The sequence below is a fragment of the Hibiscus syriacus genome, unplaced genomic scaffold, assembly GCF_006381635.1.
Source record: "Hibiscus syriacus cultivar Baekdansim isolate YM2019G1 unplaced genomic scaffold, ASM638163v2 tig00110348_pilon, whole genome shotgun sequence".
In the NCBI taxonomy this organism is placed as follows: Eukaryota; Viridiplantae; Streptophyta; class Magnoliopsida; order Malvales; family Malvaceae; genus Hibiscus; species Hibiscus syriacus.
This window is the reverse complement of record NW_024062699.1, coordinates 289,291-316,498: the sequence shown is the minus strand read 5'-3', so window position 1 is coordinate 316,498 and position 27,208 is coordinate 289,291. Positions and strand designations below refer to the sequence as shown.

At 34.9% G+C, this 27,208-nt stretch overlaps 2 protein-coding genes, 1 non-coding gene and 1 pseudogene across 4 annotated transcripts; 3 read left to right on the top strand and 1 right to left on the bottom strand.

Annotated features, from left to right (window-relative positions):
• Positions 1-5,495: 5,495 nt before the first annotated feature.
• Positions 5,496-7,100, top strand: LOC120120888 (annotated as a pseudogene).
• Positions 7,101-7,104: 4 nt separating this feature from the next.
• Positions 7,105-11,045, bottom strand: LOC120120857 (novel plant SNARE 11-like). The gene is made up of 10 exons (XM_039140384.1): positions 10,969-11,045; positions 10,600-10,692; positions 10,007-10,100; positions 9,873-9,910; positions 9,534-9,625; positions 7,992-8,071; positions 7,734-7,790; positions 7,520-7,612; positions 7,351-7,425; positions 7,105-7,194 (listed from the first exon to the last, which is right to left on the bottom strand). The coding sequence occupies exons 1-10, from the start codon at positions 11,043-11,045 to the stop codon at positions 7,105-7,107; spliced, it is 789 nt and encodes a 262-aa protein (XP_038996315.1).
• Positions 11,046-14,588: 3,543 nt separating this feature from the next.
• Positions 14,589-16,164, top strand: LOC120120842 (60S ribosomal protein L37a-1). Of its 2 annotated transcripts, XM_039140372.1 has the most exons (5): positions 14,589-14,679; positions 15,203-15,242; positions 15,503-15,591; positions 15,748-15,830; positions 15,923-16,164. In XM_039140372.1, the coding sequence occupies exons 1-5, from the start codon at positions 14,677-14,679 to the stop codon at positions 15,984-15,986; spliced, it is 279 nt and encodes a 92-aa protein (XP_038996303.1). In that variant the 5' UTR covers positions 14,589-14,676; the 3' UTR covers positions 15,987-16,164. The 2 variants fall into 2 exon arrangements, with proteins under 2 accessions (XP_038996303.1, XP_038996302.1); XM_039140371.1 differs by lacking the exon at positions 14,589-14,679 and having other exon boundaries at positions 15,197-15,242.
• A 1,666-nt stretch (positions 16,165-17,830) lies between these two features.
• TRNAW-CCA lies at positions 17,831-17,902 on the top strand. Its single transcript has one exon. It is a non-coding gene; the product is annotated as a tRNA-Trp (tRNA).
• The last annotated feature ends 9,306 nt before the right edge of the window (positions 17,903-27,208 follow it).

Here is a 27,208-nt window from a genome sequence, read left to right as displayed (position 1 = left end):
GCTTGAGAATCGAGTATCCTTCATCCTGAAGTCAAAACTTGACTCTAAAAGCTGCAAAAACGTGTATGTTAAAATGATGAATGTGACGCACCTAAGTATGTCTAAGATGCATGCAACATGAATGAATTATGTGTTATCTCTTCGTGCTTTGTCTGCCAATCTGGTCCATGGAATCGATCGTGCCCCATTTGCTTCTCGATCTTGGGCTTTACAGACATTTCATATCTGAGATTGTTCTGTTTGAAAATGTTTTTCTCATTTTTCTTGTTTCAGGAGAGAAAACGATAAAAATGCTGTAAAATATTATTTGCAATTGAATCAAATTATAAACGTGAGTTCAAAGAATATCAAAGGAGTCAATAGCTCTTTTAACGTTTTCAGAGTTACAGCTCTTTGACCAGTGTCAAATGGATGGGTTGGCTTTAGCTTGGCCTCCTTTATAAGGTTTTAGAAAAAAATGTCATTTTTTTTTTGAAATATCGCAACATGTTTTGGCACTTCAATTGGGTGCAGACAAAATGACACAACTAGCATGATCACTTACTAGACCTTTTATTTCAGTCCTCTGAAATCTTCTATTTGTTCAAGCTTTGTAGGCTCCTCTAACAAAGGCAGTGCAAAAACATCGGTCTAAAAATGAAATTCTTGAGTGCTCGTGTATAGTTGACTATAACAGGTGTTCCTTAACTCCCTTAGTCCATTTTACCGAAAATTTCTTGCTTAGATAAATTTGATTTAATTTGTCGTTATCTGACTAGCTGAATCCATAAAGCCGGGGCGTTTAACCAATTGCTTTAGAGGGAGAGCTTAATATTATAATCACAGTTATCAAGTTAACTGAAGGGTTCATCTCATCACAGAGTCTTCAGCCTGACAAGAACAGTGGAGCAAACACCGAATTGCCAAGTGTCCGAGCAATGTCATGATTTGAACGTAATCTACTCATAAGGCCAGGGCTTTCAGGTTTCCTCTATAACCAATTGCCTTAGCGGAATAGCTCAGTTTTTACGGATTTAATTTCCTAAGATTGTCGAGAAGAACCTGTTATAGCCTAGGTGTTTTTTGAAAGTCAAGGAATCTCATCTTTAGAGTTCAATTTTCAAGCAACTGACCTAAACTGGATTCACCTACTCGACTCTTCCATCTGTGAAGATCATTATCATCACTGAACGTCTTAAATAAAAAGTATAATAATGTCATATGCAAAAGGATGCCCCATGTTGTCCGTACCTTATGAAAGGAAAATGTTATATTGGTTAATTACAAGAGCAGGGTATGGTGTTTGAGTATATATTCTGGGTAAAGTTAAATTCCTTGTTTTAAATCATGTTACTTCGTCAAAGATATGTAACTTTGAACCATTTCAGAGTTTCTTAATTCAGATGATATTCAAAGAATTGCAAGTTTGCAAATGTGATTCATTGTTTAACATCTTTAAAGTAACATAAATTTATTTAAAAGTCCTTAAAAAAACTTGAGAAAAAAATGAAAAGACAAATTCAAACAAAATGTCTCAAATGATGAAATGGTATTCCTCACTTGGATGCCCCCAAGTTGTTGAAGTTGATCTGATTCTTGTTACGTATTTTATGTATGATTCTCTTGATTGTGGAGTAATTCTCGATAGTGCGCCCTGGGACTCCACTATGATTTTCGCAATGAGCGTTCTCATCATACTACCTGGGGTACGGGGCTTCATGGATTTCTCTGGATATGGTGACACCCCATGTGCGTCAAACAACTGTTGGTAAAGCTCCTTATATGTCATAGGATCAAAAGGTTCTCATTTTTGATGAGATATGTGAATGTAAAAAAAAAGAAAAATAATGCGAATGTAAAGAAAAATAACAAAATGCACAATATGTCTGAATGCATGATGCATGAAATGTTCAAGGCATTGATCCAAAAAATGTGTTTGTTATTAGGAATAATCCTTATTGGGGACAAAAATGTTTTATCTTTTAAGAGACAAGAATATTCTGACAACTTCTGACATGTTGACTAGTCTTCTGCCTTCGTCTGTCACCGGTTGGATAACCTGTCGAACCGCTCCGACTTATGCAGATGATGAGTTATTTGCCCCCAAAAAGAGTCTCGAAGGACTGAACCTCCAGCTTCCACTTTCTGTCGAGTCTGTTCCCTAACAACAACACCATTGGAGCCCTATATCGAAATTTTCTTCTTGAATTCGTCAGCAATGACATTCAGCTCAGCTAGGGTTTCGCCGTCTTGTTCTCGTATTTTTTGAAAGGAGCGTCCGGGTCTGTAACCTTTTCCTCGTTTTGCTCTACAACCTTTGGCAGTCAATTCTTCAAAGATGGACTTTCATTGTGCTTGATGTAGACCCGGTTCATTGAGTCCTTTATAATGCAATATGATGATATACCCTTCAATTGCGGGCACCACATCCTCTGGATTGAAGGTGACACATAGTCGCCTTGTAGACTGTCTTCTGCATTTTCATCTATTGTATTACAACCCTTTTGTCTATTAATGCTGATTATTCATGTTTAACAAACACATTTTTGGTGGATCAACACCCCGTTTTAAATGATGCGAATGATAAAAACATAATAAAAGAAGACAAAAAAATAAAAGAGTTAGTGAGGTAAATCAAAACAATAATAAAAATGAAAAAATCCTACCCCACATGATATCTACCCCACATGCTTTAATTCCTACCCGGACATGATCTCTATCTCGCATGCTAATTTCAAACAAATCCTAACCGCATATTTGTCTAGTTCGCATACTTTTGAGCAGAAAATAAAGTAGGAAATAAAATAGCCTAAGGTTTGGAATGAGGTTTTGGGGTGGGCTTTAATTCCCTGCACTCTCCCGGTTTAGGTTCTAAAAAGGTACTCGAGTTCCCCTTGTCGATGCCCCCTTGGGCTTGCCAGACCCTTAGTCCTAAGCCTATTACAGGCTTGTGTGGACTAAGTTAAACTCGAGAGGACACATTCCCTTATGCCCATACGGAGAATAAATTCACACGAAGGCATAAGGTATATGAATCTCTAAGGTTACTTGCTAGGCCCATACGGTGAATAAATTCACACGAAGGCGTCGCTTTCACCCCCATATAAAAGGGTTCAGAGCTCGGGTATAGAGCTAGAGATGACAATTTTGAAAAATCTAAAATCATTAAAAAAAGTTAGTACAACTATTTATTTGAAAAAAATAATCAAAGATAAATAATAAGAATCGAATAAATAAATTAAAATTTAAACTTGTAATTTTCGCTAAAAAGACAACCAGAAATTAATTTCGGCCTGACTCACTTACCTGTCCCCAGTGGAGTCGCCAAGCTGTCGCAACCGTCTTTCGGTTGGGCCCCGGAATTGGGCTTCGACTTGAAAAATATGGATTGGAGTCGCCACCGACCACTTTAAAATGAATTTAGGTGGGTCAGACACCATCTTACCTGATCTGCGTTGTACCAGAAACGTGTCAGGTTCGGGAGTCGGTTACGGTCAAGAAAGGATTAGCACCCTTGAACCGCCCTTTCGGTACCAATTAATTTATCGGTTGTCTTGATTTGCGAAAATTAAAATTTAAAAATTCAATTTGAATTACTTACCTCCGATCGATTATAAATTACCCTTAAAAGGTCAAAAAGACATTAGATTTACAAAAATACTGAATTGACCCAAAATGTTAAAACATAATACTTTAAACAAAAAAAAAATAATATATATATATAAATACATAAAAAACAAATAAAATAAAAAAACAAATAGTGCCTATTAAAAAACACAAAGTATCGCACTTAAACAATAAAAAGTAATAAAACCTGGGTCACCAACATGATGGAAACCGAATTCCTATTCCGAGATCACCATGTACAACCATAAATGCATTAGTCTCACGCAAGTCCTCATCGACTTTGACAACACCTTCCTGGTTCTCGACCATATCGACATAAAGTGGCAAAGCCTGACTCCATCGCCGAGCTTGAATGCAAGTCCCATACTCAAACTCTCCAAAAGCCGAACATGAACGCAACACTATCGACAACGTAAACTCATTCGGGCATTGCCCAGATATTAGCATAGAATCGAAAACTCGAAGGGCCATTTCATGGTTTCCGCTCTTGACATAAGCCGATAGGATTGCAGTCCAAGACGCGACATCTCTTTGCGGCATTTCGTCGAATAAGTGGCGTGCCTTATCCACTCCAAAGCATTTAACATACACAGACAATAGGGTTTTGTTCAAATATAAATGGCGTTGAAGACCCAGTTTTATTATGGGACTGTGAATGTACATACAAGACAACATATGTGAATTGCAAAGACTGTCCGAGGAAATGGAATCTATCGAGCACATCATACGAAATTGTAAAATTACGAGAGAGGTTTGGAATATCTCATATCTGAAAGTCTCGATGAAACCATTCGACGTCTCTGATATTTAGAATCATATTTTCTACTGTGGCCTCAGACTTGCAAGTTGAATACGAACGGTGCTTCTAATAGGATCTCGAGACGCGCTAGAGCGGGTGGTCTGATTGTTGAAGTGGATTCACGGGAAGTCATTAATACGCTGCAAGAGGAAGAGACAGAAAACCCCAAATCAGAGCTTATTTTAGACTATTGCAAAGCTTTTATGAGAGAGATTGGGGTGAACGAAATAAAGCATATTCTAAAAGAGAGCAATGAATCCGCTGGTGGTTTGGCCAAACTGGAAATCAACGAGGAGGAGAAGATAGTGAGGGAAGTGTATTCCAGGCGAGGAGAGCCATTCCTTTTTCTTCTCTGGTTTTGGATCAGCCAGGTAAATATGCTCCCCCCCTCCTTTTCGTTGTAGCCCCCCCTTTAAAGCAGCGTGTTTGTTGAATATGTAATGGCCAGAGATTATGGCCAGATTTTTAGGGGTGTAGTTGAATAGTTGAGATACGTGGTGGTTAGTGGAAAACGGGATTTGGTTGTTTGGCAGGTGGATGATGATCTGGCTTGAATTGGGTCTGATCGGGTTGATATGATGCCTGCAAAAATAGAAAAATATTAATAATAATAATAAAATATAATAATAATTTTTTTTGTAGACCCGGACAAAAATGAGTGTCTACAATAAGTGATCAAATCTTATACTTTTTAATTCAGTGGGGAAAACTTTATAAAACTCAAACAAAAGTGACTATTTATTTAGTTTACCTATAATTTAATTTTAAAAATTAAAAAAATTAATATATTATTGTTTTGATTTATTCACAAACTATTTTAGTCTAGTTAGTATTGGCTTATTAAAAATCCGTGCTCGAGTTAAGTTGATTCTATTCAATTTTAACTATTTGTCTCGTTTTGCGAGCAATACTCTTTGATTTGTTGGTTGTTGAAAATAAATGATCCATGCATGCTTCATAATACGGTATTTGGCCACAAGCTTCTCCTATTTTTAATGTCCAAAAGCTTGCACTTGCATTCCATTTATTTGGTATCCGATGTTAAAAGCCAAAAGAAGTCCCATACATGCGGATCAAAGCTAAATGAGTCATGGTGGACGCTTGGTGGGGTTTAGTGGAGAGAGATGGATCTTTAAACTACAACTGGGAAGGGTATGCGGAGCTCGTGAAAATGGTCGAAAAGCATGGTCTGAAGCTCCAAGTTGTCTTGTCTTTTCATCAGTGTGGTGGCAATGTCGGAGACTCTTGCAGGTATTTTACTTTACATCTTGAGTTTGTAATTTTCTTGCCTAAACCTGAAATTTTCTGCTTGAATGTTTAGTACTCCATTGCCTCCATGGGTGCTTGAAGAAATCAGCAGAGACCCGGACCTTGTCTACACTGATAAACAGGGGAGGAGGAATCCCGAGTACTTATCCTTGGGATGCGACTCGGTTCCTGTACTCAGAGGAAGAACACCTATTCGAGCTTACTCAGATTACATGAGGAGCTTCCGTGAGAGGTTCAGAGATTACTTGGGACGAGATATTGTGGTAAAAATCTCATCCTACTAATTCAAACAGTGAAATCTTATGAAATTCTAGTTTACTGCAAGATCTAGGGCAGGTAGAACAGAAATTACGGGGAAACTGTAAAAAACTAAAAATAAAGATAAAAAGTGAACTTCTTAACTAAATATCACAAGAAACTAGATGACATTCTTCTCTATATGAATAGATATGAGGAGATAGATTAAAAAAAGATACTACAAAGCTGTCAGTATCATTTCATGTTCCTATTCATGCCATTTTTTTGTGTAAAATCCATCCAAATGATGGACCACTGACGACTACCCAAATATCAAGTTTTTTGCACTTTTATTCATTTTCTGGGAAACTCTATTTCAGGAAATTCAAGTGGGGATGGGACTTTGTGGGGGAACTGAGATACCAGTCTTATCCAGAAAGTAATGGATCATGGAAATTTCCCGGGGTTGGAGAGTTTCAGTGTTATGATAAGGTAAATTTGATGAAGTTTCTGTTTTATTTATGTTTTGACTTTCGAGTAATGTATCTAATTTAAACAACCTTCAATGTTGAACTTGCAGTACATGAGAGCTTCACTTAAAGCAGCAGCCGAAGCCACGGGGAACGAAGACTGGGGAAAAGGCGGTCCACATGGTTCAGGCCATTACAAGCAAGAACATGAATTTGTGCCTGGTTTCTTTATTAATTTTCTGAACATTTTCAGGGGAAACCCTGCTTTCTTTATTAATTTCCTGAACATTTTCTGCCTACTTCATCAGACATGCTTGACAATTACTGCTAAACAAACCTTTTCTGTCTCTTTTCGACCTTGTTTCTTTTCCATGTTTAATTATGAACTGTTGAATTTGTGCCTGGTTGATTGTGTCGTAATCATGAACATGAATATGGATAATTTTGGCAAAACAGAAGCAAAACCGTTTTATTTCAAGGATGCTGTCAAATGTGACAATTCCTTCTGTCCCGACAAAGTTATTCGAGTTGACGAATAAAAAAAATAACAGCTGGGGTTTGGTCCATGGCAAGTTCTTCCGAACTCTTCATTGGTTATTACTATGACATCAGTTCTCCACATTGACAACCAGCGGGGATATATGGCTGTTTATGCTTCAAACTTCAATTCAAAGTTGCTGCGAATAATCCCGACACGTTCATCTGGCAATTCATTCTAATTCTTCAATTAGGATACCGAAGCAACCGCCGGCTCATCGCAGGTGGTGCTAGTCCTGGAATATCCAGAATGTCCTTATTCTTTGGATTCACGAGCTGAGAAGATTTGTTAATCAAACGGTTAAGATTCATAATCATTTCTTGTTTTGTAGCTTAACAAATTTTCGATCCTAACTCTTTTCCATCTTTCATACCATAGCAAGAAACTTTAGTTCAGAGATAAATGAAGGAGACAGGGAAAAAGAGTAGTACCTTGACGACGACGATGGCTATGACACCCATAACAATGAGAAACAACATTGTCATAATGCACTTATCAGTGGCAATCTATGCAGAAAAAGGGAATGAAATTCGTAAATAGAGTTTAACACAAGACAGAGTATTTGATTATTGGAAGGAAGTGGATGTTTCAGAGATTTACCTGCCTACTAAATTCTTTGACCAATTTAGATGCTTTTTTCATTGAGAAATTGATAGAATCCAGCTCATTAACTATCCTGCTCATTTGTTCAGTCTAAATATGAGGAAAATAAAGCTTCTTAGTTTGAATATCAAACTAGAGTAAACCAATTATCTGAACTTGAGATATATTAGCCTATGTTGTTGATACTTTTTAATGCTTTCAAGTTAGGTACCTGATCCTTGAGGGCTGCAGCAGTATCTGTTCCAACATCAACAGTGTCTTGGACAACCTATTAAAAACAAGGGACAGGAAGAATTTAGTCTACCATTTAGTTATTACATCCCATGACTTTTTACCTCTTTTTTTAAAAAAATAACATAAAATGAAACTTCAAAGAACCAAAGCTCTAAATGCAAGGAATTATTTCTCGGTTGAGGAAGATGCAGTATATGTTAACCAAATCTAATGCAGAAAAAGTTTGTACAACCACCTTCTTAGCCCTGTCAATGGCTTGATCAGTCTCATCCATCATTTGGTTTCCTTTATCCATTAGCTGTTGATTTGTCATAGCTGCATAACAGCCAGAAAGAAGTCCAAAATTGAAGCAGAAATCGACATCTATACATTATTTCCAGTGGAAATTCCAACATCAAGCCAACCATCAATGTGAAATAATCAAGAACAACCTATGTTACCCATACTTAAGAGTATCAGATATGGGTATGCTTAATTTTTTATGTTTTTTTTTTTTACAAATATTTGGAAGATCATACTTACTCATGACATCTAGAAATTCACAGTGCTATAGAGATTATAAAATAAGTTTTATCCATTGAATAAACTCTTATTGACATTCGTTTCATTAGTTATTTTTAAGTTATGTTAAGTTAAGAAGTATTATTGTTGTTTTAGAAGATGATTAGTTATACTATTATTTTTTAGTAGAAGTACTATTAGGTTTTATTTATTAGCATTTTATATTCTTAGAAGTTTTTCCTTAATAAGATTGATTGCTTGGTAAGTCTTCTATTCAAATAACCTTTATTTAAAAAATGTTGATTTGCATCAATAAAACTTAAGTCAAAAATATTTAAAAAGATCTTGATGTCTCTTTTAATGAGTACTAAGATTTTAATCTCACTTCGATGAGACTGAAACCTCTAGGTTAATCAAAGAAAGACGGAAACCTTAAAGATCATCAAAAGAAAAACCAGGATCCTTCAGGCATTTTAAAGATTCTAAATTAAATTTTATTGATGCAAATTAGACTCTTTAAATATAAGTTAAATAACTTGTTTGAATAAAAGACTTACCGAGCAAACAATTCTAAGCTTTTAAGACTATAAAATACTAATAAATAAAATATCCTAATATCCATCCTAAAAATAATATTAAAATTGATATCTTCTAAAATAGTAATAATACTTACTAAAAATAATTAACATAACCTAAAAATAATTAACGCAACTTTACTCGCCTATGGAAAAAGAGCTTGTCCTAAAAAGTACTAATAAATAAAATCTCCTAATATTTTTCCTAAAAGTAATAATAAAACTGATATTTCTAAAACAATAATAATACTTCCTAAAAAGAGTTTACGTTACAACATTCTACCGATTTCTTAAATTGTAAAGTTCCCGCTATTCCCTCTTAGTATAACAGAAAGATAGTGTTAAAACAAGTGATTGCAGATTTCTTTATCAAGCTTTCTCAGACCTTGCATACTGAGTGTGTTTGACAACGTACACTCTAGCAGTAGCACAGAATTACTTGCGCAGCAAACAATCCCCACAATTAGATAATCACTCTAAACTATACACTAAATTAACAATTGTTATGGCCACAACTAAAAGTAAAAATTAAAATAGAAGAGATAATACTAGTTGCAACTTGGTTCATCAATATACCTTCCATGCCAAAAGAGAACACTGATTTGAGAAGAAAAATGTCTACCTATGTCAATATTTTTACACAATATTTCTACTTGAACTCCGGCATAATTTAATCAACTAGAATAAGTGGATATACTTACACGAAGCTAGCAGGACATTTTCTTCCCCAAATTTCTCACTGGGCCCATCAAAGAGATTAACTCGTTTGTTGCTCTCAAGATTGCTTTGATGTCTGCAACACAAAAACAACAATGTCAAACCAAGAGAAATCACACATCAGCAAGATGAAACTGAACATTTAACAAATGATTAGTGCTTGAAGTGAAAAGATAAGAGACTTGGAGAGGATGGGGAAAGTGGCTTGTAACTCTGAAAATAGATATACACTATCCATAAGCATTATAAATTATTTATAGATAGTAAAAACATGAAGCCATAAAAGGAAAATTGGATAACTTCAAATGGTTCTATAAACTTACTGCTTCTTACGGGCAACATACGAATTCAACTCCTTGACCTGCATGACAATCCCAAACACAGAAAATTTTGAACACAAGATACTTGGATGACAAGTAAAAGGACCTAACTAAAAAAAAGAAAAAAAGTAAATCACCATTGACTGCTTCTTTTCATTCAGCATCCTGTGTGTATTTGCATCAATTCTAGTCTCGGTTTTCTTCACTACTCTCTCAAACTCTTTGATGAGCCTGAAAAGAGATGATAGAAATTATTTTGATTCAAACGGGTGGAAAAACAGTCGTTAGTAAACACACAACAGCAACAGCATAGAAGACCAATTTCTTAGAACCCCAATTCTTTGCGGAGAGATCAAGGCAATAAGGGTGCCATAGTCAGTGGCGGATCCACCCTTAACTCAGGGTGGGTACTGAAATCCGAATTTTCTTCGGTTAGTTATCCGTTTTATTTATTGTGCTGCTCCTAAAATTTTATTTATGCCCACTCCATATGAAAATTTGGTGTTATTAATGTATGTGTGCCCATCCTCAAAATATTTCTATATCCGCCCCACTGGCTATAGTTTAGATTTTTTTCTCCTTAATAATGTAAATAACTAAAAGCATCATTATTCAGATTCACTCTTAACATATCCTTTAAAAATCAAGTGACCTTGGTTGTGAAGTAGTTGTTATTCCCCGAGGCCCAAATTAATAAAAAAAGAGCATAATGTAAGCGTCTCGAAAATACCTCTTACACTCTCTCATTTTATCGGTAAGCTCTTCCAATTGCCTACTCTGCCTGTTAACATCCTTAATCTTCTCCAGTTTCTGGAATCCATTTCTGCAATGAAAGCACAACAATTTTTAAACAATGCCAATATACATATGAAAGAAGAAATAATAATCTATATGAAATCTTAATGCCTGAGATCGAGTTACTTCCAACAGAGCCTTAACTGATGATACAATCACATTTTTCTTTTTTGACAAAAGAATCGTTTTCTTTTCTTAACACGATGTAATAAAAAGAAGAAGCAATGTTTATATCAGTAGAATCTGACTGAGATCTACAGTGTCATTTCATAAACAAGTAAAAGCCCAGAAATTGAATTTTTACGATAAAGCTCGAAGAATATCAGCGATTTGTCCGTCGATCTCCGCTAGTTCTTCGCTGATGGCAGCTAAACGATCCATATTTCAATCTAGAGACCAAACTGTTTATCTCAAAACAGAAGCTTCGAAATCCGAATCAGATCAAATCAGTAAAATGACGAGTGAGTATTTAATTCCCGAATCTAAAAGCAAACAACCTCAATCTTTCCAAAAAAGATTGCGTAGGATCTCAAACGCAGACGAAATCAAAAGGCAAAAGAATTAATTAAAACAATTAACGGCATCTAAAGAAAAGTTCTTTGAAAGTTCGACACGACTGCCTCTCGTCTCGATCTAAATTGAATTTGGATTATTTAAAAGAAAATAAAATACTTTTAAGGTGTTTTTTTTTCTTTTCCTGTTTGTACCTTTGCTGGTCGTTTGGGCGGGGACTGAAGAGGGTTTTGGCTCCGAGAACTGAGGCTTTAAACAAATTTTCAAAGTAAATTATGGTTTTGATCCCTCTTTTTATGCTTAAATTTAAATTTAATCCATATATTTTAATTTAAAATATTTTGATTTTTTGATTTTTTAGTTTCATATGTTAATCTAATGTTATAATCTATTATAACTCATTGTATTATACCAACAAAAGTTATTTTAGTTCCTCTACTGTAAAATGAGACACTTTAGTTATTTTATGTTTAAGAAAAATAATATTTTGATCCAAAACTTTAAAGTTATCATTAGCTGGATTTAATAATTTTGGTTTAAATATAATTTAGGTCCCTATTAATTTTGAAATTAAACAAACTAATATTTCTTTGAAAGAAGACTAATTTGGTCTTTATATAGTTCAAAGATGAGAAAAGATAACTGATCTATGTTATAATTTTTCTTGTCCGGACATGACACATATCCAACTATGATTATATATTTTTAAATAAAAAATTCAAAAAAATTATATATTAAAAATTATTAAGAAATTCCAAAATTTTGAAAAAACAATTATTGAAAATTTTAAAAATTAGTTAACACTATTTACTGTTTCAATTAAAGTATGAAAAACTACATAGTATATCATTGAATTTTAAGTTGGATATCTTTCTAACTATTGAATTTTAAATTACTTCAATTTTAACATTAAATTTTAGTTTTGGATTTAAATTAGGGCATTGGATTGTTAAACCGTCAACGACATAATGACATAGTTATTTTTTCCCATTAACTTTAATTTGTGTATCAATTTTATCACTAAACTTTAAAATGCTTAAATTTTATGCACTAAAATCTAATTTTAGTATCAATTTTGTTCATACGAAAAATCGTATACTATTCTTATTGATGCTTTTGGCCAATTGTCGTCTTTTATTGGTCGTCATTTGCGGCAATAGCAATACCAAAAAGTTTATATTTCACTTCTCCTCTTGTTCTTAGATTGTTTTTCTACTAAACCCACTCAAAATTGATGAATATCCATTTAAATGCCCAATGTCCTATTGTTCTAATCTCCTCTTCTAATTATGTGTTGAGGTTATTTTTGAAGTATGTTGTTCGTCTTCTCGAGTGAATATTTCTCAACATTTGAATTTTTAAACAAATAATCCAAAACTCCTCCAATATGATAAAACACCAAAAGTCCAAAAAAGATAGATTTTATATATAATTTTCGAGTTTGAAAAAGTTGAGAAAATCTAAATTGATAAAGTGACAGAGAATATGAGACGAGTTTATTAGTGTTTATGGTGATAAAAAAAAGGACATCAAGCAAATGGTGGTTTTAGGCATAAACTACAAATAGGTGAAAATTCCCTAACTTTATCGAAAAAGTACGAGCCAACATAAAAAAATTATTTTTTATGCTTTCACGTTAACACCAAAAACTATCATGTCATTCTATTATTAATGGTTTATCGACAAAGTACTTTAATTAAATATGAAATTGAAAGTTTAGTGTTTAAATTGAAGTATTTAAAAGTTTAGTGATAAAATCGATACACAACCTAAAATTTAGTGATTTTTAGAGTAGGTTGCCCTTAAATAAAAACCTATAAGAAAGAAAACTAAAATCAAATAATTTTGGAAAGATATTCAGTTTCCTAAATTTAATTTTTTAAACAAACAATTGTTTTGGCTTATTCAGACCTTGTAATATGCAAAGTCAAAACAAAATTGAAATAATAAACTAAAATCTGATAATTTTAACTGATTTTTGAAAAGGAGTTTAGAAAATTTCGTGTCTTCCTTAATACATGCAATTGACTCGGTAACCTCATACATCATGGATGGGAGAGGATGTCGGACATACATATCTAAGCTTAACTAATCCGACTAAGCATTTCCTCTCACTTCCAAATCTAGACATCCTCGTATAATCAATTTTGTCATCCTTTTCCCTATTCAAAATCACTATACCACCAAGTATTTACAATAATGATTTAAAAATAAGATGATTATTTTAATTAATTAAAACAATCAATATTATATTTTAAAAAAATATATATGTTAAATACCTTTATTTAATTGATATATATAACAAGTAAATTAGATAAAATATTAAGACTTAAAAATTATATATTTTTTTTATCAAATTTGTGATGTATTAACTATCGGTTGGTCTGATGAGATTAGACACTAGATTTCTTAAGTAAGATCAGAGGTTGTAATACTAACATTTGCAAATGGAGCAAAGGGGATTGAGAATGTCATCATTACCTCTATAATACATGATCTGAATTAGTTAATTAATTAATCATATACTGATATTATACAAAAGAAAAATCAATTTTTTGATTACAGATAAAAGTATCAATTTAATCTTGATTGACATAAGATGTCGTATTTAAACTAAAACAAATCCCTCTTATTTCCTTGACATATTATGAAATATATTTTTAAAATACATAAATTTTAAGTATCATAATATTTTTTATTAGAAAAATATATATCCCAACTTATTTAAATTTATTGTAGGGATTAAGTGTTTTTTATGGTAAATGAATTATTGTTATTTCTAGAGGGCCTGTGTTCGAGTATCGTGAATGTCATGGTGTGAACATTTAATGTCAAAGGTTGAGAGTTATCTTGAAATAAATACTGTCATTCGACTTACCCTAGATCAATCAAAAATAAATTATTGATTTAAAAGTTATATTATAATTTCATTTTTAAGTGAAAAATGTTAAAAAATTAATATATATATATATATATATATATATAAAGTCACTTAAACCTAATAAGTTTATAAATATTTGAAATCATATACATATACTACATTCTGATCATATTAAAATATTAAAATTAAAATTAAAAAATTTAGCATATATTTATATAAAGATATTAGAAAGAAAAAAAAAGTAAAATTATCATTCCTTACAGTTTATCAAAAAAAAAAAAAACTTACATATATTAATTGAAAAATATATTATGTATAGCAATTGTGTACTAGTTGGATTGGTGTCTAGGGTTATATAATTTTGAGAGGGAGGGGGGGGGGGGGGAGAACAATTTCTTATGAGAATAACAAGAATTGCTATAAATGGTAATTGATTAGGGCTCTGAAGCTGCTTAGTATTGAATACAAATGGGCCTGAACACAAAATTCCCCCATCGATCAGCTTCTATAAAAACATAGCAAGAGAAACCCTAATTCACATTTGATTGCGTTGCATTCTCGCAACAAGCCGCTCTTCACTTCAGAGACCAGGCGGCCAGATATCATCCCATTCCAACAATGGTATTTCTCTTATCTCTCTTTCGGGAAAAAATTCTCTTACTATCGGCTTTGTACGTCTATAGATATGTTTGTTTAATGAGAAAAATGCTTTCTACGAAATTTTTGTTTGTTGACGTTTTTGGTAAGCTAAACAAGAAGAATAAACTGGAGATGATATGGATCTCCCTTTTTTAGCTTAAGTAGAAGTTTTGTACTAGTTCTGTTGGTGTTTTAGTGGTTCTGCAATGTATTCATGTTTTCCCTTCATATTTTTCATATTACAAAAGTTGGGTTAATAAATTTAGTTTATTATTCATATTTTTGGCTTGGTTTCGTTTTCAGTCATTTGTTCTGGTGTTACTTAAAGCATTTTGATTCATTATCAAAATACTAGTTTGGTAGGAAAGGAATTAAGTTAGGATTGTCATTGTTTATAACCTAATTACTCTGGTTTTTTGAAGATCTAATGGGATTGATTTGTGTTAATCGTCTCATGTTGTTTCTTGTTGCAATTAGTAGTTAACTCCTTTTCCTTATGATGCAGACAAAGAGAACCAAGAAGGCTGGAATTGTTGGAAAATATGGTAGGGATATTTTATGACGTCTTTGTTTTTTCTTAAAGATGGCTTCTAGGTAGATAGTATTCACACAATGTAGGAATAATTAGTACTATTGCGTTTCCCTGTGATTTGATTTTGCTTGAAATTATTGCAATTCCAGTATTCTTTGAAGTACTTTATTGCTTTTATTTATTCTATTAGGTTCTTGAGTAAATCGAAGTTTTAATGTGATTCTCTCTCTTCAAAAACTCTATTAGTTTCTTATTTCTTGTCGTGTAATTAAGGTACCCGCTATGGTGCTAGTTTGAGAAAGCAAATTAAGAAGATGGAGGTTAGTCAACACAGCAAGTACTTCTGCGAGTTCTGTGGAAAGGTAGGATGCTTCTGTTTGTCATTTGATCCCTTATTTCTAAGGCCTTTCCCCGTCTTTTTGGTGCATTTCTCTGTTAATCTTTGACGAAATTTTTTTCATCTATTTCTCTTTCGTGTATGACTTGCATGTAGTTCTAATAAAACACTTCTCTCACAGTATGCAGTGAAGAGAAAAGCTGTAGGAATATGGGGCTGCAAGGATTGTGGGAAAGTCAAAGCAGGCGGTGCTTATACCATGAAGTAAGGATCCCTGTTGTACGCCTTTCACAATTCTTTTTCGTTTCTTTGGATGTCCAAGTAACTTACCAGTGCTGCATTTGTTAATTGAACAGCACTGCTAGTGCGGTGACAGTGAGGAGTACTATTAGGAGGCTGAGGGAGCAAACTGAGAGCTGAGCCACCGTATTCTACTTTGATAGGATGATGTTTTTCATGTTTTGGCTAAAAACTTGAATTGGATCTCTTTTTTGACCTTGTACTATGTGTTCAATTATCATTTTCATATCCAAGTGTTGCTACTTTATTTAAGTTTCATCTACGTTATCTTGTTAACTTTACATAAAATTATTTTATTCCTGCTTTTTCTTATTCATGCACGATGGGAGTGATGAACCAATCTTCAAGTTCCAACCCGTGTTCATCTCCGGATAAGCTACTGGACTTTCGCTTGAACAACTTATTGCTACTTGGATGATTTTTGGGTGGGTTTTTTAAAATCCTTACACACATAAAGGATGGTATACCAGTACGATTTCAGTCACATTCAAGAAAAATCAGAAAAATCAGGACAGAAACTTCTGATATTAATCTTTGCAAGGCTTTAAATTTAGCCTTACACTTCCTTCAAGTCCCTTAAAATTCCTCGATCCTCCCATTAAACCCAAAGAATCGATCCAAGTCACATTGTTTTACCAACATCCGATACTACTGGCTCCGTCACCAACGCAAGGCTATGCTCATGTTCATATCGGAGGCATTCATTTGGCTTTAACTTTATATAACAAGTAGCCACCAGGATCGCCAACATGCTTGTTTGGGGATGGTGGAGACGGTGCTCAGCTCTGGGACATTGGTGTTGGTGGTCGTTCTGGTCCCAGATTTCACCATGTCTTTGGAAGGAAAACTTGTTCCTGCCTTTGTTGTTTAAATCCAGATGGTTGTAGCTCCGGTGGATCCAGGACTTGTTCGGGCCACTCTATATTCTCAGATGTCTTACAGGTTATAGGATCATGTTTACAGCTTGGGGTTGGCATCTTATGGAGACATGCTGCCTGCTCATTCGAATTGATTAGAAAAATGTACCCACCATACAACAATATTAGTGGATAGACCTATATATATATATATATATATATATATATATATATATATATATATATATATATATATATTAGTGGATAGGGTAAAAATATATCTCATTAGTTTTTTTTTATTAATATGAGATAAGTACAATATAATATATGTTCAAAGATAATTTTTAACATTAAATCCGAATCCTCAGAAAAAATCAACAATTTCTTTACCATTAAAGTAACTTAGTTCATACTCATATTAGTTAGATATTTTTTTGGGTATAACCATTGATTTTTGATCTATTGATCGACTAATCCGGAGTAAATACTACAGAGACGAGGACGATCTTTTCAATCTAGTTTACTGCATATATTAATTAGATATTCTTATTTTTAAATATAAGCTTTTAGATTTATACTTAATAAGTATTTAAAAGCAAGATATATATAGTAATTGTTGCAGGTGAGTTCATGTTGCGTGTTTTTTTGGCCATATCTACTGTTTTTGTTGGGTAAATATAAATGACTTTTTTTTAGTTTGCAAATTTCACTTTAAAACATTCGAGTGTTCAAATTTAGAAATATTATATTACTCTTGAAGAACATCATTATACCATAAATTACTTTAAAAAAAAAACAGTTTTTTGAATAATACAATATTTAATTAATTTATTTATACTTATCAGGATTAATGTCTTTGTTTTATAGTAGTATTATGCAACAAGAGTATCTACATACAAGAATTACTTCGTTAAAATTATTACAAATTAATATTTTTATTTAAAATACTAGATTTTTTTAAAAAAAATTAAAAATATGAAGTTGACAAAAATAATTAATATTATAGGAGTGAAATCCTGACGATCCACTCTTTCGTGTTAACATCTGTTGGTTAGAAGACTATTTAGAAAACGATATAAATATGTAACTAGAAACAGCTTTAACGTGGGATCCGTGGCGCAATGGTAGCGCGTCTGACTCCAGATCAGAAGGTTGCGTGTTCGATTCACGTCGGGTTCATATTCCCGGTCCCCAATGGATTAACTTTTTTGTTCTTCATCATGCAATTGTATTGGTTCGGTGATGCTAAAAGCCTGATTTTCTAACCAATATTTGTTGCAATAACTTCATGGGTTCCTAAAAGATGAGTTTTGAATTCATTTTTAGTACACACATTCTATGCTAAGAGCCCAAAAGGATGGAGACCAGTTTTTACATCCAAACTAAGCAAGTGACCGAATTGTTTTCATATCAGCACCGCACCACCATGAGCAGCCACATCAGTCCAACGCAAGCACCTAGAAGCCAAAAGGAGGGAGTGGGTTCATCGGTTGTTTGTGTCGGAACCGTCTTTCGGTTGGATTTCAAAATTGGGTTTCGACTTAGGAAAAGTGATTTGGAGTCGCCACCGATTTTTTATTTTAGAACAAATGGGTAGATCAGATACCTTATTTCTTACCTGATCTGCGTCTTACCAAAGGTGTGTCAGATTCGGGAGTCGGTTACAGTCAAGGAAGGGTTAACACCATTGAACTGCCCTTTCGGTACTACATGATTTCCAGTTGTCTCAATTTAAGAAAATGGTAACTTTAAATAGAAAGGTAAAATAACGAGTCAAATTACTCACCTTTGACGAATTTGAAATTGTACCCTCTGAAAGAATGTTCGATTTAATTAAACTAATATAAAGGAAAAATAAGGATAAAAAAAAATAAAAATGAAAATAAAAATATAAGAAAAATAAAAATGAAAATAAAAAGAATAAAAAGGAAGATAATAGTAAATATATACAATAAGATGCTAAAAAAACATGAAAATATAAACCAAAGGTAAAATACACACATATATATATAAATGTTAAAATAAGGAAAATATGTAAAATAATAGCTTACATTAAGAAAAACAAAAAAAAAATAAATAAATATATATACATATTTAATAATAATAATAATACTAAATAATTAAATATTAAGGGGGAAAATATTAATAGTAGTAGAGAAAAATAATGAAAATAAAATATAATAGTAATAATAATAACTAAAAAACAGTAAAAACAGGGAAATAAAAAAATATAAAAAGAAATATGTTTTTTTATATATACAAAAAGATAAGATATAACACTTAAATAAAGAAATAACCAAATAAAATAATTAAAAACGATATAAATTAATAATACATAAATAAATAAAATATAAAAATATACGTATATACGTATATACGTAACAAAATAAATAATAAAAATGATAAAAATAATAATATAAGGGTCGAATTGAATTTAAAAAAAGTTACGTTCCCAAATTAAAAGAAAATGAAAATTACATGCCGAATTAAAATGAATTTAGGGTTGAAATGGGGCCTTTTATAACAACAGAGGACCAAAAGTGGGATTTCTCCACTAAATGTTAAAAACACGTGTGTCTTGACTACTGCGGGTCGGGTCAAGGGTGGTTTGATGGGCTCAGTATTTAACCTAAAAAAATTTTAAACCCTTCATATGTTCTTTTCTCACGCCAAGAGCACCCCCTCTCTCTCGTTTTCTCTCATGGTTCTTCACACGCGAAGAACACAACCCCAAATTTCCAAAATCCGACCGTTGTGCCGCCATGTCGACCATCGTTCATCGGCGGCGATACCCAAAAAATTTATTTTTTTGAAAGCTCTTTGGATTCCCTTTTTAAAAATCAAAACTATTTTTCAAGAATCACTCTAGAAAGCCGTAGATCCGAAAGAAAAAAAAGGTTTTGAATATGAGGGCCTCATATAGTTCATCGGCCAAAAAGATCACTGTTTTGGGTGCTTTTCGAATCAAGAACAACAAGGCAACAACATGCAAGCCTCAAAACGAAAACGAAAAAAAGGTATAGATTTTACCTTTCGTTACTTTCAAAAACCTTGAAGAATGTCTTGGTTTCAATCCGATGTGGCTCGTAGTTTTTGTGTAATTTATGCTCGTATATAATAATCGTGAAAAATACAATGGATGATTACATGTTATTTATAGTTGAACAAAAACCCTATTTTTAAGACTCATATTCTAACTGGAATCCTAATACTGGTTGGTTGTTTGGGTTGTTGGTGATGCTCGAGATCCGCGTGATGTAGGTGGCTTGGAGTCACGTCCACCGGAAAGATTAGAGGAGTAGTGTGCGGCTGTGGGACCCTCCTTAGCTGTTGTGCGGTGCTATGGAGAAGATGGGGCTAGAGTTTCCCATTGCAACTGGGTCTGCGTGTGGGTTGTGGCTGGTGTGGGCCAACTGTTGTATTTTATTTGGGTTTGTATATAAAAAATAAAATTAATGATAATAAATATACGTATATTATATAACACAATTCATAGTATAATATTAGTTAGGGCAGATGAAATTAGGTGTCTTCAGCTGCCCCTCTTTGCTCATTATCGTGCAACGACAATAGAGCAAATATTAAAAGACACAAATTTCATCCATATCGATCATCCATTGTCGTAGAGTTGAAATCCGATATTAAGACCGATTTGTCAATTTAAACCACGAAATGACTCCCTCTTCGTGAGGTTGAGTAGAAACTGGAAAATTATGAGCACGAAATCCTTCGTCGTGAAGTTGAAATCGGACTCAAAGCTTTTGGCAAGTGGCCTATGAATCGTCTTCTGGATCAAGGTATTTCGTCATGAAGCTGAAACTTGACCTGAAGACTTAGGTGTTGATGTGTTATAGATTACTCCTTCGTCGTGAAGTTGGGTCAATCTGTTGGGGTATGATGCCCTTTGTTGTGAAGTTGTAATTGTATACGACCCATTCGTCGTGAAGTTGAAATCCAATGTAAGTTGCACTATTCCAAGGCCAATATCCTTCTCTATAAAGTTGAAATTTACTCTGAAACTAGAAAGTTTGTTGACAAACACTCCTTCTTTGAGTTGGATATCCTTCGTTGTGAAGTTGAAATCCAATCTAGAGATGGATGCTGCTTGTGTGCACGATTCCCTTCGTCGTGAAGTTGAAACCGCGGGTAGCCCCTTCTTCATGAAGTTGAGCCTGATAATTGGATATCCTTTGTCGTGAAGTTAAAATTCAAGTAAGTTATATTGCTCCGAGTCCAATATCCTCCGTCGTGAAGTTGAAATTGGCTCTGGAACTGGGAAATTATTTGTTGACAGCCAGCCGCCCTTTTCGCTGTGAAGTTGAACTTGTGTTGTCTTGAGTCCAATATCCTTCGCTGTGAAGTTGAAATTGACTCTGAATGAAATTGAAAAGTTGTTTATTGACAATCAATCGCCCCTTCGTTGTGAAGTTGAGCTTGTGTTGTCTTGAGTCCAATATCCTTCGCTATGAAGTTGAAATTGGCTCTGAAACTGGGAAGCCCCTTTGTCGTGAAGTTGAGCCTCAAATGGCACGATATACTCCGTCGTGAAGTTGAAATCGTTGATGTGTGGGTATGATATCCTCCGTCGTGGAGTTGAAATCGCGGATGACCATTTCGTCGTGAAGTTGAGCCTTGACTTGAATCATTCGTCGTGAAGTTGAAATCCAAGTATTGTATGTTGCGGGTGGACACGATTCCCTTCGTCGTGAAGTTGAAATCGTGGATGACCCATTCGTTGTAAAGTTTGGCTTCGAGTCAGATATCATTCATTGTGAAGTTGAAATCTACTCTTGAGCAAATTGTGTCGTTTTGAGTCCAATATCCTTCGCTGCGAAGTTGAAATTGGATCTAGATAAAGCCTGCAAAGATATGCATATATGCGATGTTATGGATGCAATGGTCTTAGGTATGTCTAAAATGTATATACAACATATGTTATTCTGGGCTCTGGAGAGAAATCTTGATCTCCGGTTGCCCGTCGTGTTGACTCTTGATTTTGGAATCTAGAAGTTCTGATTTGAATTCTTCAAATGTGTAAATATGATGTTCTTTGTTTCTTGATTTGGGAAATGTTTTCTCGACCATCTCAAGTATGTACCTGAGCCTTGATCGGCTTCCGATACCTGTACTTTTCAATTAATCTTTGTACAGTAATATGCAATTATCTTTTGCAGAAGTAAACAAATCATTAGGTTTAGGTTCAATTCAAGATGCCCAAAAGGAATTGATTTAGAGAAAAGATTGTTTTTATTCATAAGGGGAAAAAGAACAAATAATACATGACAAACATTTTGGAAAATGAATACATGATGAAGTGTGTATGAATGTCTTAGATCTCGATAATGTGGGAACTTCTGAGCTGAAAAGCCATTAGGTGACTTTGAATGCATCATTTGTCAAAGGATATTCGAAAATGCGACAACGTTCTGGAGAGTGCAACCCTTCTCCGACTTGTTGGGTTTGTTGAAGGTTAATATGTCGGGATATTTCCACTGTCAATATCCAAATCAGCCTTTCAGGTTTTCAACTTGGACCCATCCTTGGTTGCAAGACGCCCTTTGTAGGTTTTCAACCTTGAACATTTTTCTTTTTCATTTTTTTCGACTTAAGACGCCCTCTCAGGTTTTCATCCTAAGTGAAGTATTTCTTGACTGCATCTGAGTTGATAGGATGTGGCCATTCAGGTCCGTCCATTTCATCTATGACAAGGGCTCTTCCGGAAAAATCCTTTTTCACGACATAAGGTCATTCCCAATTTGGCGTCCATTTTCCTCGGAAATCTTTCTGGACTGGCCAAATTCTCTTTAGCACTAGATCTCCTTCGCAGAATATTCTTGGGCGCTCCTTTTTTTCATGTGCTTGGATCATTCGTTTCTGATAGATTTTACCATGATAAATGTCTTTTAGTCTTTTTCATCTATCAGGTTCAGTTGATCATATCTGGATTACACCCATTCTACATCATCCAATTTGACTTATATTAAGACCCGGAGTGACGAAATCTCTACTTCAATGGGCAATACTACTTTCATTCCATAAGCTAGTGAAAATGGAGTTGCCCCAGTCGAGGTTCGTACCGAGGTTCGGTAAGCGAAAAAAGCAAAATGCAACTTCTCATGCCAGTCTTTGTAAGTTGCAGTTGTTTTCTCCACTATCTTCTTAATGTTTTTGTTTGCTGCTTCTACTGCTCCGTTCATCTTTGGTCTGTAAGAAGTAGAATTGTGATGCTTTATGTTGAACTGTTCACAAGCAGCATTCATCATCTTGTTGTTCAAGTTGGTAGCATTATCGGTAATGATCCTTTCAGGTAGACTATACCGACATATGATCTTTTTTTAAAAAAAGTTACAAATAGTGGATTGAGTGACACTGGCGTATGATGCAACTTCTACCCATTTGGTGAAGTAATCGATGGCTACAAGGATGAACCGATGACCATTCGAATCCTTTGGATGTATTTGCCCGATGACATCCATACCCCACACAGAGAATGACCATGGAGACGTCATTACATTAAGTGGATGAGGTGGAACATTGATTTTATCTCCGTAAATTTGACATTTATGATATCTTCTAGCATAATTGTTGCAATAACTTTCCAGTGTAGACCAAAAATATCCACATCTCATTATTTTTCTTGAAATCATATGTCCATTTGCATGTGCTCCACAAACTCCATTATGTACTTCTTTCACTATCATTTTTGCCTCTTCAGCATCGATGCACCTTAACAGGACTTGGTTACGGCTTTTCTTGTACAAGACCTCCCTGTCAAGGACGTATCCAGCTGCCATCCTTCTAATGGTTCTTTTATCGGTTTCGGTGGCTTCCTTTGGATAACTTCGATATTTGATATATTGCAGAATGTCGTAACACTAAGGCTTAGTGTCTTTCACTTCTTCAATTTGGTAGCAATGAGTCGGGTACTCATACGACTGCATGTCAATTGGCATCATCTCATATTCCCCATCAGCCTTGAATGCGGCTGCCAAGGTAGCTAAAGCATCAGCCATTTGATTCTCTTCTCTTGACATATAGTGGAAGGTGACTTCATCAAATTCTTCGAGCAGATCTAGTACTAGTTTCCGATACTCTACCAGCTTTATATCCTTGGTTTCCCATTCTCCACGGAGCTGATAGATTACTAATATCGAATCTCCGTATATCCGCAAGGTCTTTATGTTTTGCCCCAGTGCAGTTCGAATTTCCAAGACACAGACTTCATACTCTGCCATGTTATTGGTGCAATCGAAGTTCAGTCTGATGGTAAATGGGTAATGATTCCCTTATGGAGAGATTAGGATTGCCCCGATGCCATGTCCTAATGCATTTGATGCACCATCAAAATGCATTCTCTAGGAACTGTCTATTGAAGTACTTGCTTCTTCTAAGGATATAGCCATCAAGTCTTCTTCTGGAAAATCAAAGTTCAATGGCTCATAATTCTCATAGGTTCTACTTGTCAAGAACTCTGATATGACACTTCCTTTGATTGCTTTTTGGCTCACGTACTCGATGTCAAATTCAGAAAAGAGCATCTGTCATCAGGCAAACCTTCCAGATAGAGCATGTACACCCATCATGTACTTTAAAGGATCTAACTTGGAGATCAGCCACAATAGGTAGTAATGTGTAACGCATTTGTTCGGCCTCTTCCTCTAGATGAAATCTTATCATCGGAGAATGAGATGAGATTATCAGCTTGAATATTATTCACCAGTCGATCCATCTTGCTGACTGGTATGTTTTGCAGCATGAACGTTTAATTTAGGACTTTCAATAGTACTTATCGTTGTGCCTCCGAGTTCAATAATAGTGCTAGTATTGAAGTACGCGTAGGTAAGCTGTGGAGCTATTTTACAATGTTGTACTCGTTGTGCTTCAAGATCTTGAGGAACTCTTTAGCTTCTTCTTCTTTTATAGGTTCATTGATGGCTAGCACATATTTCTTGAAGGGCTCTAGTGGTCTCTGCGCCATTTTTCTATCACCTTCTTTGGAAGTACTCACCTGTCATTCGTGCTTCCATGACACTTTTCGATTGTCCTTGTATTGAAAAGGCCGAGGTACTGTGATCACCACCTTGGCTGGTGTTGTTGTCGTTATATTTGCTTTAGGGGTAATTATTAAAGGACCACCCCTTTCAAATCATCTTTCTAATGATTCTCTAGTAGCCCAAATGTCTGCTTCCGGGGAATCCTGAATCTCTTCGTAAAATTCCAGCTCTTTCCGATCCATCATAAGCTGGACTAACGATCTGAATTCTGGGCACTCTTGCACTTCATGACCTTCTTCGTTGTGGTAACTTCAATGATTACCACCTTCATTCCTTGTTGCATATGACTGTGGTGCAAGAAGCCCCGCTTTTACCATTTGGCTCCATACCCAAGCTAAAGGAGCTTTAACTTATGAAACATTAGTTTTGATTCTCCTGCCGTTCTCGGTGGTGACTGCATTGATTCCAGCCTCTGGATGATTAGGCAAAGGATTCTGGACGACGTTCGGTGCTCCGGAGTTGAAATAGATCAAATTCTTATTTCGCATTCGTTGTAAAAGCCTCTTGAATGCGAGACAGTTTTCAATTGAATACCCCTGCACACCACTATGATATTCACAGTGGGCATTTTCGTCAAATCATCTCGGATATGGGGGCTTTATCGGATTCATTGGGTAGGATGACACCGCGTGAGTGTCGAAGAGTTATTGATATAACTTTTTATACGACATGGGAATGAGATCGAACTGCTCCCTTTCCCTTTCTTTCATTGGTTCTCTCTAAGCTTGGTTAGAAGTACCAGATGTTACAACTGCATTTGTTTTAGAACTTGAGATCGTAACACCTTTGTTAGCACTATAGGTGTTGACATTGTTTATCTCTCGGTCTTTGTTCTTTATGGGAGGCTTTTTACTGGAGTCCCCTCCCTCGATTTTTCCTTGTTTTATAGCTAGCTCGACCATCTCAAACAACCATACTAAATCTGAGAAAGTTCTCGATGTAATTACCACCAGGTGCCTGAAGTAAGGTGTCTTTAAGGTTTGTACAAACAACTTTATAGTTTTCTTTTCATCCAAGGGTAGATGAACTTGCGCAGATAAATCCCTCCATCTTTGTGCGTACTGTCGAAAACTCTCATTATGCTTCTTCTCCAGGTTCTGCGGCATAACTCGGTCTGGTCTCATATCATTGATATGCTTGTATTGCTCTAAGAAAGATTTGGCTAAGTCTTTCCACGTCTTGATATGAGTTCGGCTGAGCTGGTTGTACCATGAGATAGCTGAATCGGACAAGCTCTCCTGGAAGTAGTGGATCAAGAGTTGGTCATTTCCCCCATATCTTGTCATTTTCCGACAGAACATAGTGATATGGGTTGAAGGGCAGCTGTTCCCGTCGAAATTCTCAAACTCAAGAATTTTAAACTTAGGTAGAAGTACCAAATCTGGAACCAGGCTCAGCTCTATTACGTCCACTCCATAATAATCATGGTCCCCTTGGACCATCTTCATTTGATCTTCTAACATCCTGATCTTCTCTTCCATCTTCTTTGCCTTATTCTTCTCGTCAAAATCCGGGATAGGACAGTCGTCCGGATGACTGTCAGGATTTGCTGAAGGTTTGTAAATTTGCAACCGATATAGCTTTCCCTTTGGTGGCAGATGAGTCACTTTGCAGTCCAGGTAAGATCCCGGATGAGATAACCACTTGTGGGGTCGGTGGTATGGTTACCCCCTCAGATGCACCTACTCTGGATGCACTTGCCTTTTGTTGTAAACCAGAAAACTTAGCCATAATTTGGTCGACTAAAAACTCTTGGTTTTTCTTGATGGACTCCATGGTACTTTAACTATTCTGAGCCATTCTGTTTTCCAATTTTTTCTACAGCTTTGCCATATTCTCCTCAATCTTCTCAATTCTGGCTTTCATTTGTCACTTTTTTGTCCGAGGCAAGCTTGGTGTCTGAGACATGTTCTGTTAGTTAATACGAATGTAAAAACATAGAAAATATAAAAAACATGAAATATAAAATGCAAAATATGCAATGCATGATGTATGTAATTGAGAGGCATTGATCCAGAAAAGTGTCCATTATTATAAATAATCCTTATTTAGACAAAAATATTTTATCTTTTAAGAGACATAAAAACAATCAAAGGTACATCCAGACTAAATCCTCTAGTCCCCGAACAGCTTCTAGTAGGTTGGCAAGTCTTCTGCCTTCACCTGTCACTAGTTGAATGCCTTATCAAACCACTCCAGCTTCTATTGCCAGGCCGTGAAGATGACGGGTTGCTTTCTGTACTTGATCAAAGAAATCTCGGATGATTGCGTCTCTGGCCTTCACCCTTTGTTGTGTTTGTTCCCAACAGAAACGCCACTGTAAACCTCCGTCGAAAGGCACTATCTGAAGCTCGTTCGCTTATTTCTTGAACCCATCTACAATAGCTTCTAACTCAGCTATTGTCTTGCCATCCTTTTCATTTTGCTTTTC

Excerpts from the sequence above, each read along its gene's own strand:
- LOC120120857 (XM_039140384.1), bottom strand. The coding sequence starts at position 11,045 with ATGGATCGTTTAGCTGCCATCAGCGAAGAACTAGCGGAGATCGACGGA. Across the intron at positions 9,626-9,872 it reads TATGTTGCCCGTAAGAAGCA|ACATCAAAGCAATCTTGAGA; the intron begins GTAAGTTTATAG and ends TTTGTGTTGCAG. Across the intron at positions 7,426-7,519 it reads TCAAAGAATTTAGTAGGCAG|ATTGCCACTGATAAGTGCAT; the intron begins GTAAATCTCTGA and ends TTTTCTGCATAG.
- LOC120120842 (XM_039140371.1), top strand. The coding sequence starts at position 15,197 with ATGCAGACAAAGAGAACCAAGAAGGCTGGAATTGTTGGAAAATATG. Across the intron at positions 15,243-15,502 it reads TGGAATTGTTGGAAAATATG|GTACCCGCTATGGTGCTAGT; the intron begins GTAGGGATATTT and ends CGTGTAATTAAG. Across the intron at positions 15,831-15,922 it reads GGCGGTGCTTATACCATGAA|CACTGCTAGTGCGGTGACAG; the intron begins GTAAGGATCCCT and ends TTAATTGAACAG.